The sequence below is a fragment of the Sorex araneus genome, chromosome 2, assembly GCF_027595985.1.
Source record: "Sorex araneus isolate mSorAra2 chromosome 2, mSorAra2.pri, whole genome shotgun sequence".
Lineage (NCBI taxonomy): Eukaryota > Metazoa > Chordata > Mammalia > Eulipotyphla > Soricidae > Sorex > Sorex araneus.
In genome coordinates this window covers 31,434,750-31,451,039 of record NC_073303.1, presented here as the reverse complement: position 1 = coordinate 31,451,039, position 16,290 = coordinate 31,434,750, and the positions used below count along the sequence as shown (strand labels likewise).

The 16,290-nt window shown below is 55.9% G+C and overlaps 1 protein-coding gene across 1 annotated transcript; it reads right to left on the bottom strand.

Annotated features, from left to right (window-relative positions):
* Nucleotides 1-220: 220 nt before the first annotated feature.
* On the bottom strand, nucleotides 221-16,290 carry ABHD16A (abhydrolase domain containing 16A, phospholipase). The gene is made up of 20 exons (XM_004621280.3): nucleotides 16,078-16,290; nucleotides 14,912-14,968; nucleotides 13,798-13,864; nucleotides 13,477-13,563; nucleotides 9,211-9,296; nucleotides 7,529-7,602; nucleotides 7,256-7,378; nucleotides 5,406-5,520; nucleotides 5,211-5,312; nucleotides 4,051-4,114; nucleotides 3,590-3,639; nucleotides 3,178-3,301; nucleotides 2,676-2,780; nucleotides 2,414-2,477; nucleotides 1,468-1,524; nucleotides 1,325-1,387; nucleotides 1,063-1,139; nucleotides 886-984; nucleotides 740-786; nucleotides 221-545 (listed from the first exon to the last, which is right to left on the bottom strand). Exons 1-20 carry the CDS (start codon nucleotides 16,207-16,209, stop codon nucleotides 462-464), a joined length of 1,677 nt encoding a protein of 558 aa, XP_004621337.1. The 5' UTR covers nucleotides 16,210-16,290; the 3' UTR covers nucleotides 221-461.

The window sequence follows — 16,290 nt, the reverse complement described above, 5'->3', positions numbered from 1 at the left end:
ACCACGGCTGGTGAGTTATGATCAAGATGGGGGACTGCACAGTGGTGGACACACTGGGGTAAGGCTGGGGACTGGAGCTCAGCCGGGTCGGGGACCAAAGGCCTCAGGCAGCAGTAGAGATGAGGAGATGGGGAAGGGCAGACTAGAGTTGCGACTGTCGCTCTCCCCCGCTACCTCGGTCCTGGTACACGTGAACAGGGTCACACAAATAGCCAGCCAGTAGAAAAAATACCTTTTTATTAATTATTAGGAATAATCCATTCACTTAATGCAGGGTATATGTCAGAGAAGGTTCGTACTGCTGGATGGATGAAACGTGCAAGAAAAACGGTAAGAAAGGGGATGGTCCCCCACTTTCCACAAACTATAAACAGCAACATGAACACAGAATCACGAATAAGAGGGTCCGTTCTCATGTCTCCTCCCGCCCGATTCTTCTAGAATGTACCCGGGTGTGAGCTCTAGAGATGCCAGGGCAGCTGGAAGTTCTGGGCTGGGAGTGGGGTGCAGTGTGTGGCCTCAAAGTTGTGCATATGTTTTTGAGCCTGTGGAAAGAGGGCAGGGTGAGTGGGGTATGGAGCACCACCGGGGCACGACACACTTTTCCACCCTTCAGAGCCGCCTTCCCCACCAACTCTATAAAAGCTGTTCCTTCCCCTTCCCATGCTTAAAGGTACAGTTTCCAAGGAGCTCAGGATTCGGGTACCCCCTTTCTGCTTTCTTCTATCCCTAAGCTTACCAGAAACAGAGCCAGCTGCCGCCTTCCATCTGCACTCATGTCCTCCCCTGCAGAGAGGAGGGGCTCAGGAACCAGCCGGACACCTGCACAGTCGTCCCCTTTCTGGGCTCCCCGCAGCCCCACACCCCTGCCCAGACCCTCCTTACCCACGCTCCAGGGGAAGTCAGGCCCGTGCTCTGCCTGGTAGGAGCGGAGGACCGACACGCACCAGTCCTCCTCCACCTCCCAGCGGCTGTAGATGGAGGCTGCCGGGAGAGAGCAGCGCGGTCAGCAGCCTGGCCGCCCACCCCCCCCACCCCAACGCTTCCTCACGCCCCGCTCACCTTCCTCCAGCTGTGAGGAGGCCTCCAGCCACTGCTTCACCACCTGCAGACCTTCCTCGGCCATCACCCGGGGATACCTAGAGAGGGGGCAGGGCACGTCAGGCCCCAATTCTCTCCACCCCTCCCCTGTACCTGTGTATCTGCAAACATGCACCTGTGTGTGCACGTACAGACACACAGACATGCACACACATACACACACACGCACGCACACACACACCACACATGTGCATGCACACATATATGCACACCCAAGTCTCACCGATGCTGCAGAAGCTTCAGCAGGAGGTCATTGCCTCGGTTGGACATGATGTCCTCGGGGACCCTGGGGATGAGAAGAACGGGCAGTGCAGGGCTGGAGTTGGGAAGGGAGGATCTTGGGGGGCAGAGGTGCCAGGCACTCACGTGGTGGTGATGATCTCATCCTTGGTTCTTCGGATCAGCAGCACAGGGCCCTGGAACCTTCAGAGGACAGTGCGATCAGGAGGGAGAGCTCAGTGGAAAGAGGACAACTGGCCACATGGCCCTGACACCTTACCCTGTGGAAGCAGGGTCCCACAGCCCTGCCTCCCCTGAGGGCTGAGAGAGCACTTAAGAATGGCCCTTGAGGGGACTGGAGAGACAGTACAATAGGCAGGGTGCTTGGCTTCCATGTGGCCAACCCAGGTTCGATCCTCAGTACCTCAGATGGTCCCCCGAGCACTGCCAGGAGTGCTCCCCGAGCACCGCAGGATGTGGCCAAAACAAGAATGGCGCTTGCAGGCAGAGAAATACTTCAACAAACTGGAGTATGTGCGCTTTGCATGCAGAAGGTCCAGGCTGCTCCTCGACATCGCCCCCTAACCAGTGCTGAGAGCGAAGCCCCCAGAGCCAGAGCAGGCCCTGTGCCCGCCTCTGCTCCAAGCCTGATCTTTCCGGAAGCTCCTGCCATCAAGCAGGAACCCTTTGTCAGGAGACCATCAGGAGGTCTGGGCACCCAGAGAACCTGGGGATGGGACGGACCAGATGGGGTGGGAGGTAGGAGGGTCACTCAGCGGATGTGACACGGATGTGGCCCGTCATTTACCAACGAGTACTAATGTTGGCCTGTGGACGCCCAGCAGAGTGAGACTGGGGGCGTGGGGCAAGGGTAACAAGCAGCCTGGGAAATCCTGCATCTGGCTTTGATCCATGATGGCAGGGACACGTACGTTTCCTGTTGGTTTTTCCCAGCCCCTCTGCCTGGCCTGTGTGGCCACAAATGATGTTACAAATATCCAGACAGCCCTTGGCAGAGGCAGGCTCCCCCCGCGGCCTCCCCCTGCAGCAGAGCCTGCAGGGAGAGTGCTGTGCGAGACGGCGCCCACCTCACCTGCACAGCTGCTCGGCGTTGTTCAGGTTGAGGTGCTGCCTCACGGTCCTGGTCACGAGGCCTCCTAGAGCGCGACGGAAGTGCAAGTAAATCCCTTGTCCAACCCAAGACCCCCGCACTGTGCCTGGGAAGGGAAGACTGAGGGCCCACGCAGAGTGGCCATCCTACTCCCCACGTGGAAAAGGAGCCCTCTCTGGCCATGGGAGCCCTCAGCTCTGGGCTCCCCCTTGCCTGCCTGGGTCGGCCTGGGGGCGGTACTCACTCCAGCTGTCGGGCATGACCTTCAAGGCCAAGGGCACCAGGTCATCAAAGGAGGCATCCAGGATCACGGCACTGATGTCCGGGTAGGACATGGCTGCCCATGTGGCTGATTCCAGACAGGGAAGACAGGTGAGGATCGAGGGGTCCCAGACACCACCCTACCCTCCATCCAGCAGTGCTAAGGGCTGAGTGCATATCCCTGGCGAGGCTGGGCCCTGTGCGGCTCCCTGGCCCCCTGCCTCATCCAGCCAGGCACTCTGGGGAGAGAGGACGCCCAAGTGCGTGCAGATGAAGTGAACGGAAATACCCACTTCTCTCCCCAGAATCCTTTTTAAGAGCCAGGCCTCAGGCTGGAGGGAGCTGTGACATGTATACACGAGGGCACCTTCCTCCAGACCCACCCAGAGTCCACGTCCCTCCTCTCCCGTAAGCCTCCACCCCAGCCCCGGGCCGCCAGAGCTTCCCCCAACGCTGCTTGAAGCGGGGCGGCGGGAGGCGGGTACCAGTGAAGCCGCCGATGGACCAGGCGTAGATGATGATGTCCTGGGGCTGGAAGCCCAGGCGGTGGATGGCGTACTGCACCACCACGTCCATGGCATTGGCCTCATTCTGCGGGAACGGCACACCCTGGGGGACGAAGCACGGGCGCGTTGGCAAACAAGGCCTGCCACCGCAACCAGCGCGAGCCCTTCCTGCAACTGTGCTGTGACAGACGGACAGGGACAGAAGACGGGAGCTGTTTGGTGCAAAAACCAGCTGCTTACGATAGGACCCGCCTCCCCTCCTGCCGACACCCCATGGTGAGCCGAGAAGTCGAGCTCCCCAGAACACAGGTGAGGAGGGGCCCCCACCCCATGGCTGACCTGCAGGACACAGCCCGTGAGCCAGGAAAAAGGGGTCCAGAGAGGGGCTCACCGTGCTTCCGGCAAAGCCTGGATGGTTCCATCCCAGAACGGAGTAGCCACCTGTGTCACAGGGGAGGAGACATTAGGAGAGGGACAGCAGGACGCTGGAGGTCTGGAGCCCCCACCCCGTTCCCCCAACCCCCGCCCCAGCCCAGAGGCAATGACTCCAGGGCTTCCTGGAATGGGGAGAAGATTCTGAAGGGGCTGAGGTTCTGAAAAATCACTCGGGGCTTCAAGTTCATCATCTGTCAAGTGGGCTGGAGGACACGTGAGTGAAGGGAAGGGGGAAGAGGAAAGGGGGGGAGCTTGGGGGACAAGGACCAAGAGGACGGGTGCCAGCAACAGAGCCACCGGGCAGTCCTCCCAGCTCACCAGAGCAAGCGCCAGGCCCGGGGCGCCCACAGCAGAGTACGGGAAGGTGGGACCCCCCAGTGCCAGGGCAGGGCAAGCAGATGGGCTCCCGGGCCTTACCTTCCAGAGGCGTGGAGATGCAGCCCACCTCATAGAAGCCGGCGTTGCCCTCACAGCAGATCACCTGCAGGAGGAGGCGGGGAGGAGGGTGGGCAGGAGCCACACTGGGGCTGCGCCCCTCATGGCAGGGGGCTTTGCCGGAGGAGCGGAAACTTCTCATTTGAACAGGTCGGTAAGTGGAGAAGCAAGTGCTGGGTGCAGCGGGCCAGGAGGCAGAGCGGAGGTCAGCGTGGCCCAGGCACCCTCCATGCTCCCCGGGGGATCACTCAGGAATATTATATATTATATTTTATATTTTTTCCTTCCTCTCATTTGGACCTATTTTTTTTAATTTTTAATTTTTTTTTCTTTTTGGGTCACACCCGGCGATGCACAGGGGTTACTCCTGGCTCTGCACTCAGGAATTACCCCTGGCGTTGCTCAGGGGACCATATGGGATGCTGGGAATCGAACCCGGGTTGGCCACGTACAAGGCAAACTCCCTACCCACTGTGCTATTGCTCCAGCCCCTGGACCTAGTTTTTGTTTCTGGCACTGGGGGGATGGAACCCCAAAGCCTCACCCGTACGAAGCACTTGTCTGAATCCTGAGCCCTTTGGTGTGGGAAGCCGATGGCCCCCTGGGTCGCCCCTGCAGGCCTGGGCTGGGTGTGTGTGAGCACTATCAAATGATGCCCCAAGCAGGAGCCAGGATTGGCGGGACCTGTGGATACTCCCTCGAAAGCTGGCAGGGCAGGTCCCTGAGCCCCCGACTGCGGGATTCAAGCTCTCCCCGGGGCCCCTGTGAGGAGCTGGGAGCCAGGCTGCCTTACTGCACGCGGTCCCAACCTACTGTGTGAGCTGGAAAGTGACTCTGGCCTCAGTTTCATCATCTGGCAAATGGGCTAATGTGTGTAGTACCTCTCTCACAGCAGGGGGAGAGGGACTAAGTATACCCTTTGTGGTAAATGCTGTCGAGGTGGTTATTAGAATGATTTGTTTTTAGTCCTTGAATGTCAGCTCTTAGTTCCTCTTCTCTCCTCACACACCCCTGCACCAGTGGTCTCTAGAATGGAGCTGGGAGCTGGGGTTACCCCCAGGTGCGCTTTCTTTAGCCTGGGACCCCCAGGACCCCCACTGCCCTCCCCACACTCTGCCTTTAGGGTCCCCACTCCCTCTCACCAGCTTCTGTCCCTGGGGCTCGGCTGTCCCCCGCCGGTCCACAAACATGGTGTCAATCTCGTTGCAATCACAGGCCAGCAGTTTGGCCCGACGCCCGTTGCTCTGGGGGGGGAGACACAAAAGGCCAGTCGTCAGGAGCAGGAGGCCACATCCCCGGGAATATGGGCCGAGGGGCGCGGGGACCGGGACCCTCACCTCTTCCACCAGCCGCGCCTGGCCTTGCAACAGCACGGGCATGAGGGCCTTCTGGAGCAGGTACACAGAGCCAGGGTACAGCATCCGGCGCCCCAGGGTGTGTGCCACCAGGTAGCTGTGGGGAACACAGGGTCAACCGGTCTCCAGCCCCGGGGGAACCAGGCCCCGCTGCCCACAGACTCTGCGGTCTGCTTCACCTCGACTGTCGCAACTTCATTTTCATCTTTCACAACTTAATGAAATCACGTATGTATCGGGCTGTTATTCATCAGACTGTTTTTCTGGTCACCTTTGCAAGATAGACATTTGCTGCTACAGCCCAGGACATACATTAAGTTTGGTGGAAAAATACTCTCTGTGCAAGTCAAGGCAAAGCTAGCATCAAATGTGATCCTCCTCGGGGCCAGAATGGTAGGCAGTTTGCTTTGCACTCGGCCAACCAGGGTTCAATCCCTGACACCCCAAATGACCCCCTGAGCATGGTCAGACAAGATCCCCAACATAATCAGAAGCTCTGAGCACAGTCAGGTGAGGCTCAAAAACAAAACAAAAATATCTTAATGTCACTGTCACTGACATCCCATTGCTCATTGATTTGTTCCAGCGGGCACCAGTAACGTCTCTCATTGTGAGACTTGTTGTTACTGTTTTTGGCATATCCAGCAAAGGTCCCCAAATGAATACATGACTTCCCAGATTTATTAGAAGGTCAGGATCCAGTCTGCTAGATGCCAGACTAGATCGCATATTCTACCGGGGCAGATATGGCCGTGGGTCCACTGTGACTGATCTACTGCTTAGTGCCACACAGCAGGTGACTGGAGCAGAGCGCCAGAGTAGGGGCTTAATAAACACTGACTGAGGGGTCAGGGAGACGGCTTGGTGGGCCGATTAGGAGACCTGGGTTTGATCCCTCAGCACCTCCAGGAATTCCCAAGCCCAGAGCCAAGAATAGCCCGAGTGTTGGTAGGTGTGGTTCAAAAAATAAAAAATACAAAAATAAAAATTGTCTGAATAAATACATTAATCTAGACAAGGTAAGAAGCAGTGGTTGGTGCAAGTCCTGAAAAAGACAAGCATTTCTAGCAAATCCCAAAGAAGGGGGCCGGAGAGCAGAGCAGATAAGGAGCTTGTCTGGCACATGTCTGATCTGGGTTCAATCCCTGGCACCCCACATGGAGTTGGTCCTCAAGGGGCAAGGTGAAAGCCCTTTAGAATGTCACCTCCCTCTGCCTTACCAACCCCAGGAGTTGATCACCCCAGACACAGAGGCTGGTTTAGGACACAGACACTGTTTACCCAGATGCAGCCACAGGGCGGTGGCTGGGCCTCTCTCCTCCCCTCTCACCCGCACTGAAAGAGCTTTTGTGTGACATGGAACTGTGCTAACAGCCACACTCTTCATGTGCACCGAGCCCTCAGGCCTCTCTGAGCCTTGCACCACAGAAAGGCAGATGAAAAACTGGGCTGGAGAGACAGTGCAACAGGTAAGGCATTTGCCTTGCATAGGAGTGATCCCTGAGCACAGAGCCAGGAGTAGGCCCTGAGTACTGCTGAACGTGACCCAAAATTTAAAAAATTTTTTTCTCTTTTAAAATGAGGCCCCTCACTTACAGGGAGTAAGGTGCTTGCCTTTCACACGGCCAACTGGGGTTTGATTCCCGCCACCTCTTGTGGTCCCCCTGGCACTGCCAGGAGTGATTCCTGAGTGCAGAGCCAGGAGTATTGCCAGGTGTGGCCCCAAAAGACTAAAACAATCACCACAAATCAGCCCAAACGAGCGTGATTTTACCGCGGAGTCTCCAGTCCCACGGCCCCGGCGCTGTGTCCCGCCCGGCGTCCCCGCGCACCTGGTGACCTGGCAGGGCAGCTTCTTGACCCGGTTGAGGAGCGTGTCGGCCTTCCCGCGGTGCAGGGGCTCGGGCCGGAGCAGGGCCACCCCTCGACGGGAAGGGCCCCCTCGGGACTCTCTTCTGAGGAGCGAGAAGACACGGGCAGGGGGTGAGGGGTTGGACCTGGGAGGCCGGGAGGGCGGCGGGGAGGGGGGGTCAAGGAAGGGCGCTGGGGGGCTGGCGCTGGGCGGGGACCTGAGCAGGGGGGCGCGGGCGGGGGCGGGGGCTCACCGGCTGCTGGGCTCCTCCCAGTGGAAGTCCACGGGCCAGCTCCGGAAGTCGAAGTTGTAGTTGGCCAGCTGCTTCTGTGGCCCCCGGGAGAGAGAGAGCAGGGAGGAGGTGAGATGGGGAGGGGGAAAGCCCCTCCCCCCACCGTAATCTAGGGAACTGGGTAGCATCGGGGAGACAAGCAGATGGCAACACCATGAGGTTCTCGGGGGCCAAGTCTGGCCCAGGCCAGAAACCCAGCCCGAAAGGAGGCCGTGTATACAAAATGATTAAATCCCCTCCCTAAAACCCAGCCTGTCCGAGAGTCTCCGGAACAGGGGGCTGCTGGCACGTGAGCGCCCTCCCTGCATCCTTTACTGGCGGGGCGCCCAGAGGCTGAGACCACCCCGAGGACCTGAAGATTGTGGGAGAGGGGTGCTGTGCGCCCACCGCAGCGCTGGTGCACCGGGGTCACCCCGACAAGGCCCCCTCTGACTTTTTCTTTGTCACGGCTGCCTCCCTCCCCTCAGCTCTGCGGTCACACAGACCATCTGCGCCACGGGCACCCCACTGTGTCGGCCACAGGCTCTGTGGGGGCAGCGGGGCTGAGCCTTCTACTCTGCCGCATTCCTCCCCGCCCCAGCGCCGGGCATTCTGTTTTGAGAATTGTTGTTAATTTCTCCATCAGAAAATTTTTCAAGACTTTCAAAAATAATGAGACAGACAGAGACAAAGATAGATAGATAGAGAGAGAGAGAGAGAGAGACTGTGAGAGACTGTGAGAGAAAGGAAGAGAGAGGGATAAAGAGCCTTGAGAGAGTGAGAGAGAGAGACAGAGAGAAACTGGACAGAACTATAAATGGCAAAACAAAGCAACCTGAACAAAAACACATTCCAGTCACGCTTGGAAGTGACCCCAGACCAGCCACTTGCTCGGTGACTCTGCTGTGGCCATTTAACCTCTTTCTGCCTGTTTCCTCAGATGTATACACGGGGGCAATAACTGCTCTCTGCCGGCGGGCAGATTAGAAAGGCTGGCTGCAAGACGCCCCAGACAGCCGCGCACCGGAGCAGCATCACCGAACCCCATTAAATGCGCGTGTGCAGTAGCCAGAAATGCGACGGAGGAGCTCAGGGCCGTCTGATCCCAGAAACCCCACTGCAAAAGGAAAGGGCTTCATAGGCACCCCCACCCCCAGCTCCTTCTCAGAGATAATCACACGCCAGCAGCAGTGGGGCTGGCACGGTTCCAAGGACTCTCTGCCCCGGCTTTCCCCCCACCCGGAACCTCGCTGTGCCCCCAGGCACAGGAGTGGACATAACCTGTCCATCTTGCCCCCTCCCTGGACGAAAAACGAGTCTGGCATTTAATGCACGTGGCAGAAAGAAGCAATCACAGAACTGAGCCTCTGTGATACGGGGTCAGGCCCATTCTAGGAAACGCCACGGAAGGTCTCCACATCCAGACGACCTCTGCAGGGGGAGGGGGAAGGGCGGAGGACCGTGCCAGTGGAATATTCCATTCGAAGTGGTAGAGGAAAGAGCCCTCAGGCCGGCAGTTTACGAGCAGAGCAAACACCCAGCATGGCGGGAGGCAAAACACACCATCTTCTCCCCCTGGCAGAGCCCAGGCCAGGAGCTCTGGGGTGACAGCAGAGCTCGCAGCTGCCAGGAGCCCGTCTGGCTCCTTTCCTGCCCTCTCTCACCTTGTTTTCTGCTGAGTGATTCCTGTGTGTGGCCTCTAAGATGGTGATAAACTGCCGGTACTGGGGGTTGGTCCAGCGGCCGATACCTGTAGATGACGGGAAAGTGTTTGGAAAAGCCAAAAAACAAGATGAGTGGCTGACAGGGAGAGAACTGGCAATGGGAGAGGGGAAGTTGGGGAGCCCCAGGCTAAGCAGCCCACCACCCCCACAGAACGCGTGGCTGCTTGCAGCTCCTCCTAAGCACCTTCAGTTTGCTGCTTTGTAGACTATCAACCTTCTCCTCTCCAGAACATTCATTCTTCCTAGTTTTTTTTTTTTTGCTTTTTGGGTCACACCCGGCGATGCTCAGGGGTTACTCCTGGCTCTGCACTCAGGAATTACCCCTGGCGGTGCTTAGGGGACCCTATGGGATGCTGGGAATCGAACCCGGGTCGGCCGCGTGCAAGGCAAACGCCCTACCCGCTGTGCTATCGCTCCAGCCCCCATTCTTCCTAGTTTTAAACACTGTCCCACACCCCCATCCTCTCCCCTGGCTATTCGCTCCTGCTAACATCTGGCTTCTCCTGCTACCTTCTGTCATCTTCCGTGCTCTTATGCCCCACTAGCCTGCTGCACAGCTTTGCCTCTTGCTGTCCTCACTGAAGCCAAGTCCCTTTCCTTCACTCTCATTCTCTTCACCTGTGCCCCTCAAGCTTCCTGTCCCTAAATCCCCTCCTCTGCTTCCCGAGTCTTTCTTTGGCTCTTTCCCATTCTGATGGCTCCTTCCCGGCCTCTGTCCCTCTCACCCCCGAAACACCCCGTTTCCAGCTCCCCTCTCCTCCCTTCAGCAGCCCCCTCAGCACTTGCACATGCTTCTCCTTCCCCACTGAGGTCTCTCTAACCCTGGTGTTCCTGCTTCCACTGACCCACAGATGCCATATGTCAGGCACTATTTGGATGTGGGGGAGACAATAAGGTCCTGGCCTTCAGAGAGCTGGTATTTTGGCTGGGGATGGCGTGGGGGGGGGAGCTAGAGAAAAACAAATAAGCACAGGAGGGGCTGGAGCGATAGCACAGCGGGTTGGCCGTTTGCCTTGCACGCGGCCGACCCGGGTTCGAATCCCAGCATCCCATAGGGTCCCCTGAGCACTGCCAGGAATAATTCCTGAGTGTAGAGCCAGAAGTAACCCCTGTGCATAGCCGGGTGTGACCCAAATAGCAAACAAAACAAAACAAAACAAAACAAACAAATAAGCACAGGAGAAATTCAGAGAGGTGTACTATTAAAAAACAAAACCAGGTGTACTAGAGGGACTGCCCAGAGGGCTGGGCACAGGTGCTGCATGTGGGAGTTCGGAGATTGATCTCTGCCCCCACAGGGTTTCTCAAGCCCCGCTGAGTGAACACCAAGCTCTGGGCCAGGAGTAACTCTGAGCAGCCCCAAAAATAAAAAAGGAAGAAAAGAAAACCAGGGCCATGGAGATGGCTCAAAGGGCTGGCGCACAGGCTTTACAAAGGGCACCTGGACCTGGTCCCCTGCATGTTCCCCCAGCACCACCGGAAGCTCCCTCCAAGCACTGAGCCAGGAAGGATCTCTGAGCATCATCAGGTGTGGCCCAAACAATAAGAAAACTAGAATGAGAGAACCCCCAAATAATACTGAGAATGGTGCAAGCTACAGAATGATATGTGAGTGATGTCATGCATACAAAATGATTAAACTAGTGTTACATATTTCATAGGTCTCAAACATATACTGTTTTTACATTTGAAAACTCTAAAATAGATTGAATTTTATCATTTATGACAGCTTAGACCTGATGCCACGAGGTATATATTGTATAAAAAGATAAGAATATAGAGGCGGGGGGGGGGGTCGTCGAAGTGATAATACAGCAGGTAGGGCATTTGCCTTACACACAGCTGACCTGAGTTCCATCTCCAGAACCCCATATGGTTCTCCAGCATTACCAGGAGTGATCCCTGAGCACTGCCAGGTGTGGCCCTCTTCCTCCCCCCACACACAAAAAAGTACAGGTGCCAGTATGATAGTACAACGAGTAGGGCACTTTCCTTGCACCCTACCCAGCACCACATACAGCTGCCTGAGCCAGGAGTAATGATGCCGGAACACAGTCTCCAGCACTGCTGGGTGTGGCCCCCAAAACAAACAACGAAAGAATATAGCCCAGGAAAGAAAACATCACACCAGATAACCATGGTTGTGTAGGGAAAGAGGGACAAGGAATCGAGGAAGATGCCAATGTGAACACCTACTCTGTCATGCTTGAGAATTTTTGGGGGGGATGAGGGCTGGGTTTGGTTACACCAGGCAGTGCTCAGAGATGACTCTTGCTCTATGCTCAGGGATCATGCCTGCCTGGCAGTGCTCAAGGGGTTTGTATTGATGCCAGGGATCACACTGATGCCAGGGATCAAAATGGGATGGGGGGGGGCTGGAGCGATGGTACAGCGGGTAGGGCATTTGCCTTGCACGCAGCTGACCCAGATTAGACCCCCGGCATCCCATATAGTCCCCTGAGTACTGCCACGAGTAATTCCTGAGTGCAGGAGTTACCCCTGAGTACTGCCAGGTGTGACCCAAAGAGCCAGAAAAAGAGAGAAAAATGGGGTTGGCTGTGTTCAAGGCAAGAACCTTCACCCCTATTCTAGCTCTCTGCCCTGTAATGCTTTAGAATTTTATTGACAAGATGCATTTGAAGCAAATATCACAAAACATAAACATCTTAGTGCTGTCTGTTCCTAGACTTTCTGAACTTAATTTTTTTCAAATAAAAAACATTAATAAAACTCGGAAGACAAAACTGAGGTGTGGAAGCTCCTCTTAGCACTAGTCAGGAAGGCAAGAGCCCAGCCCAAGAACAGAAGTACAACGAGTGCAGGAGGTTCTGATTCAGACCTGGACCAGTCACGGCCACGACCCAACGCCCTTGTCTCACAGCGTCCCAATCCTGTGTGCTGTATGTTGCATGTGGGGAATGGGGAACAGGACACATGATATATTTTTGGTTTGGGGGCTGCAAATGGTGCTCAGGGCTTACTCCTGAGTATAGATACTCAGGAATTACTCTTGGCAGGCTCAGGGGACCCTATCGGATGCTGAAGATCGAACCCACGTCGGACATATGCAAGGCAAACACCGTACCCACTGTACTACCGCTCTCAGCCCCATCAAACATACATTCAGTTCTGAAAACACAGCAGGGGAGTGGGGAGATGGCTCACAGGGCTGGATGTGCTCTGCATGCAGGAAGCTCAGGTCTGCTACCCAGTACTATGTGATCTCCTGAGCTCGCCAGCAACTACCTCCACACAACAAGCTGGATGGATTCCTTGGGCACCGCCAGATATCACTAACTGCACCCCTCCATTTAATAAAAAAAATACATATAAAGCAAGCAGTTACATGGTCACCCAGGTTTAGAAAGAGCACAGGGGCCTGAGAGATAGTACAGCAGACTGCCTTGCAAATGGCCAACCCGGGTTCGATCCCTGGCACCCCTTATGGTCCCAAGTCAGCCAAGCTTGATCCCTGAGCGCAGAGCCAGGAGTAAACCATGAGCACCTCCTGGTGTAGCCTTAAATCAAAAAAAAAAAAAGAAAAGAAAAAAAAAGAAAGAGCACAAATCCCCCTTCTACCAAGAGTCCTTCTCTTCCCATGCCCATTCTCTCCTGCTTTTCTTGATGTCCATGTTTGGGGCTGGAGTGATAATGCAGTGAATAAAGCATCTGCCTGCCTGCAGCCACGCTGGGTTCTATCCCCAGCATCCCCTATGGTCCCCCCGAGCCCGCTGGGAGTGATCCCTGAATGCAGAGCCAGGAGTAAGGCCTGAACCCAGCTGGGTATTACCCAAAATCAAAAAATAAAAAAGGGACCCATGTTTTCCCTTAGTGTTAGAGATGCAGTCCTTGGGAATTTTCTATAAATGGAAACATCAGTTATTTGACGATCAGCTTCCTTCATTCAATCTCCCATGAGACTCCGCTGTGTGTGTCCAGGGTTCTCCTACAGGACTGGAACCCGGGGTAGCCATCCCAGCCAGGGGGCTGCTTCCAGCTGAGAATCACTGCGACATGTGTATGTGTGAATATGGAAGTGTCGCGGGCTGTATGCACACGCAGAACAACACCACCCTTCTTATTGACTTTCTAAAATATTTGTGATTCAAGGAAAAGGTTAACCCTCGGCCATTCTCAGTGATTTCCCTCCAGGGCCCAACATAAATCTGTGTCTGCAGAATCCAAGCAGGTTCCCCGCGTACCTACCTCGGAGGCAGGCCACACCCGCCAGCAGTAGCAGCAGTGTCCCAGCATAGTGAGAAAATGGCACCACTTTGGACAAACTCAAGTAACCTGGGAGGGGACAGAGACTGTGTGAGAAGTGCTCCCCATTGCCTCTGGGCTCCTCTTCCCAGCTGAGTCCCAACATCCACCCCACACCCCGCCCTTGGGGACGCGCGTGCCCTCAGAGGAAGAGGAGGAAAGGCATGCCATCCTCAAGGCCGCCCGCTCCTCCTCTTCTCGGGGCAGCCCCTCTGCCAACAACCTGCCCCCGTCCTGCCCGCCACCGTTAAAAACCGCACTGACCTTTCCTGTACAAGTAGAAAAAGGCAAAAGGAGAGGAGTAGTAAGAGATGGACCAGAAGACGGAAGCCTGCACAGAGAGACAGGAAGAAGCAATCAGTACCCGGCACACACAGGCCTGCCGCTCGCAGGCCGGCCTCTTAGCAAAGTGACCAACGAGGGACATCATTTCAAGTCCCTAGTCTGTGTCTGACATCATGCATAGAGATTAGGTGCTCAAAACTTTGTTAGTTTGTTTTTGTTTTAGGGGGCTTTGGGGCCACACCAGATTATGCTCAGGGATCACTCTGGCAGTGCTCAGGGCATCATAGGTGGTGCCCGCTGTACTATCTCTACGGTGCTACAGTAGGTGCTCAGATTGTTGCAAGGCAGCATGCCAGGGGCCTGGGGATGTACTTCTGTGGCAAAAAGCATGCTCTGCATATAAACGGATGTGGATCCAAACTCTGGTACAAAAAATTAATAGAGAAAGGCCATGTGTCCGAGCATAAAAGACACTAGAAAAACCTGGTACAGATTCTCAGCTCATCTGTGGACAAAATTTCATCACATTTAAAGGAAAATCTTGGGACAGAGAGGTTTAGGCTCTTGCCTTGCATGCAGCCAACCCGGGTTCAATCCCCAGCACTTGCAAATGGTCCCTCGAGCATCATTAGGTGTGGCCCAACCCCCACTCCCAAATAAAAATAATAAAGCAAAAGCCACTCTCCCCACTCTCTAATCTACCCTGCTCAAACAGACCCTGGCCTGGTCCCCAAGAGATGCGCAAACGTCACCACAGGAACCCTGCCAGAGAGAACAGCTGTCTTTGCAGCCAAAGAGGTTAGTTGCCAGGGAGGACAGGCCACTGGGGACTGCAGGACTCAGCACCTGCAGACGGTCCCCAAAGTAAACACATTTTCCTCATGGTTCAGCTGCCCCAGAGAAAGCCATGCATGCATCAAAAGGGAGCACCATGGCTGGTGACACCCCCCCCCAGGGACCTGCGGGGCGTCTGTGGCTGCAGAGTCCAGAGCCTCCCCCACCCCCAGGGCTCTGCCATCTCCCAAGCTGGAGAAAACGCAGAAAGGCAGCAAAGCCTAAAAAGATGCAGGCCTAGAAGCCAGGGCAGACGTACCAGAGCCAGGATGCTGTCGGCATGCTTCTCCAGGGCGCGGGGCTGATAGTATGTATCCTGCCAAAAGAGATGGCTGAGTTCTGCATCTTGCCCATAGGACCAGGCCCTTACCTTTCAGAAGTCCTGAGGTATGTCCTCTTATTTCCAAGGCTCTCCTGGAACATCCCTAGTTCCCATCCCCCTCTCCAAACCGAACTATAAGAACAGCAGAACTTGAAGCAAAAGTGAAAGCAGCTTAGGATGACTATTTTTTTTTTTCCTTTGTGGGTCACACTTGGTAATGCACAGGGGTTACTCTTGGCTCAGCACTCAGGAATTACTCATGGCAGTGCTCGGGGGATCATAGGGAATGCTGGGAATTGAACCTGGGTCGACCTCATGCGAGGCAAACGCCCTACCCGCTGTGCTATCGCTCCAGCCCCTAGGATGACTTTTGTTCTTTTTCACAACCCGGTTTGTAGGCATAGGAGGAGGAGGGCTAACAAGACAGGAAGGATCCAAGGGCAACTTTAAGAGAACAGCATGAGAAAGAGCGGGTATGATAAAGAAGAGTAGTGGCTGGGGTGGGCAGTTTGTCGGGGGCTGTAAACATAATTTGAAACTATGACAGATAAGAAGAGAGCGTTTAGGGGCAAGGCCTAGCATCACCCCCAGCTTTCACGACGGCAACGGTTTCGGAGTATCCAGGGGAGTTTGTGGAGTCGGGTGATGGGCCGCGGACACAAGATCTGCTGAAGATGCCATTTGATATTCGGGGCCGGGGTTGGGGCGAGTGGAAACGGAATCGGGGGAGAGATCAAGGGACACTCGGGTACGAAGGAATCAAGAACTGAATCGCACATCATCAGCTCCCCGCTCCACGCAGGGTCTCTTCCAGGACCCGAGGAGTCAACTGGGAACGGCACGAACCACGACAGACAGGTGGGGGGTCGCGAGTGGGGCCAGCCCCGTGGCCGGGGAGAGACAGCGGCGGCCAAACGGCGGTGAGGCGGCGGCCACCGCACCGCAGTGACTTGAACCCGGGAAGCACGACGCGCACAGACTTGAGGCAACTACTTGACAAGCCGATCCCCCCCGTTTCCAACCATGGGCGATTCTCGGGGAGCAAAGGCCGCAAAGGGGTTTGGGCCGTACCATGTTCCTGGCCAGGGGAGAACTGGACTCACCCAGGAGCTGGCGGGGGTGCTAGGAACCGAAGTTGGGGTTTCCGTGATGCTGGGCTGGGGCCTTTCAGAGTCTCTTTCCCGGTAGATTTTGTAAAGCCGGGGCCCGAGGACGCAGCTCAGCAGCTTCGCCATGGCCCCGGCTCGGGCCGCGGCTGCTCCGGCAGCGGAGCCACCTGCTGGCCCCGCCCTCCCCGGACTCCAAGGTGCTGCGTG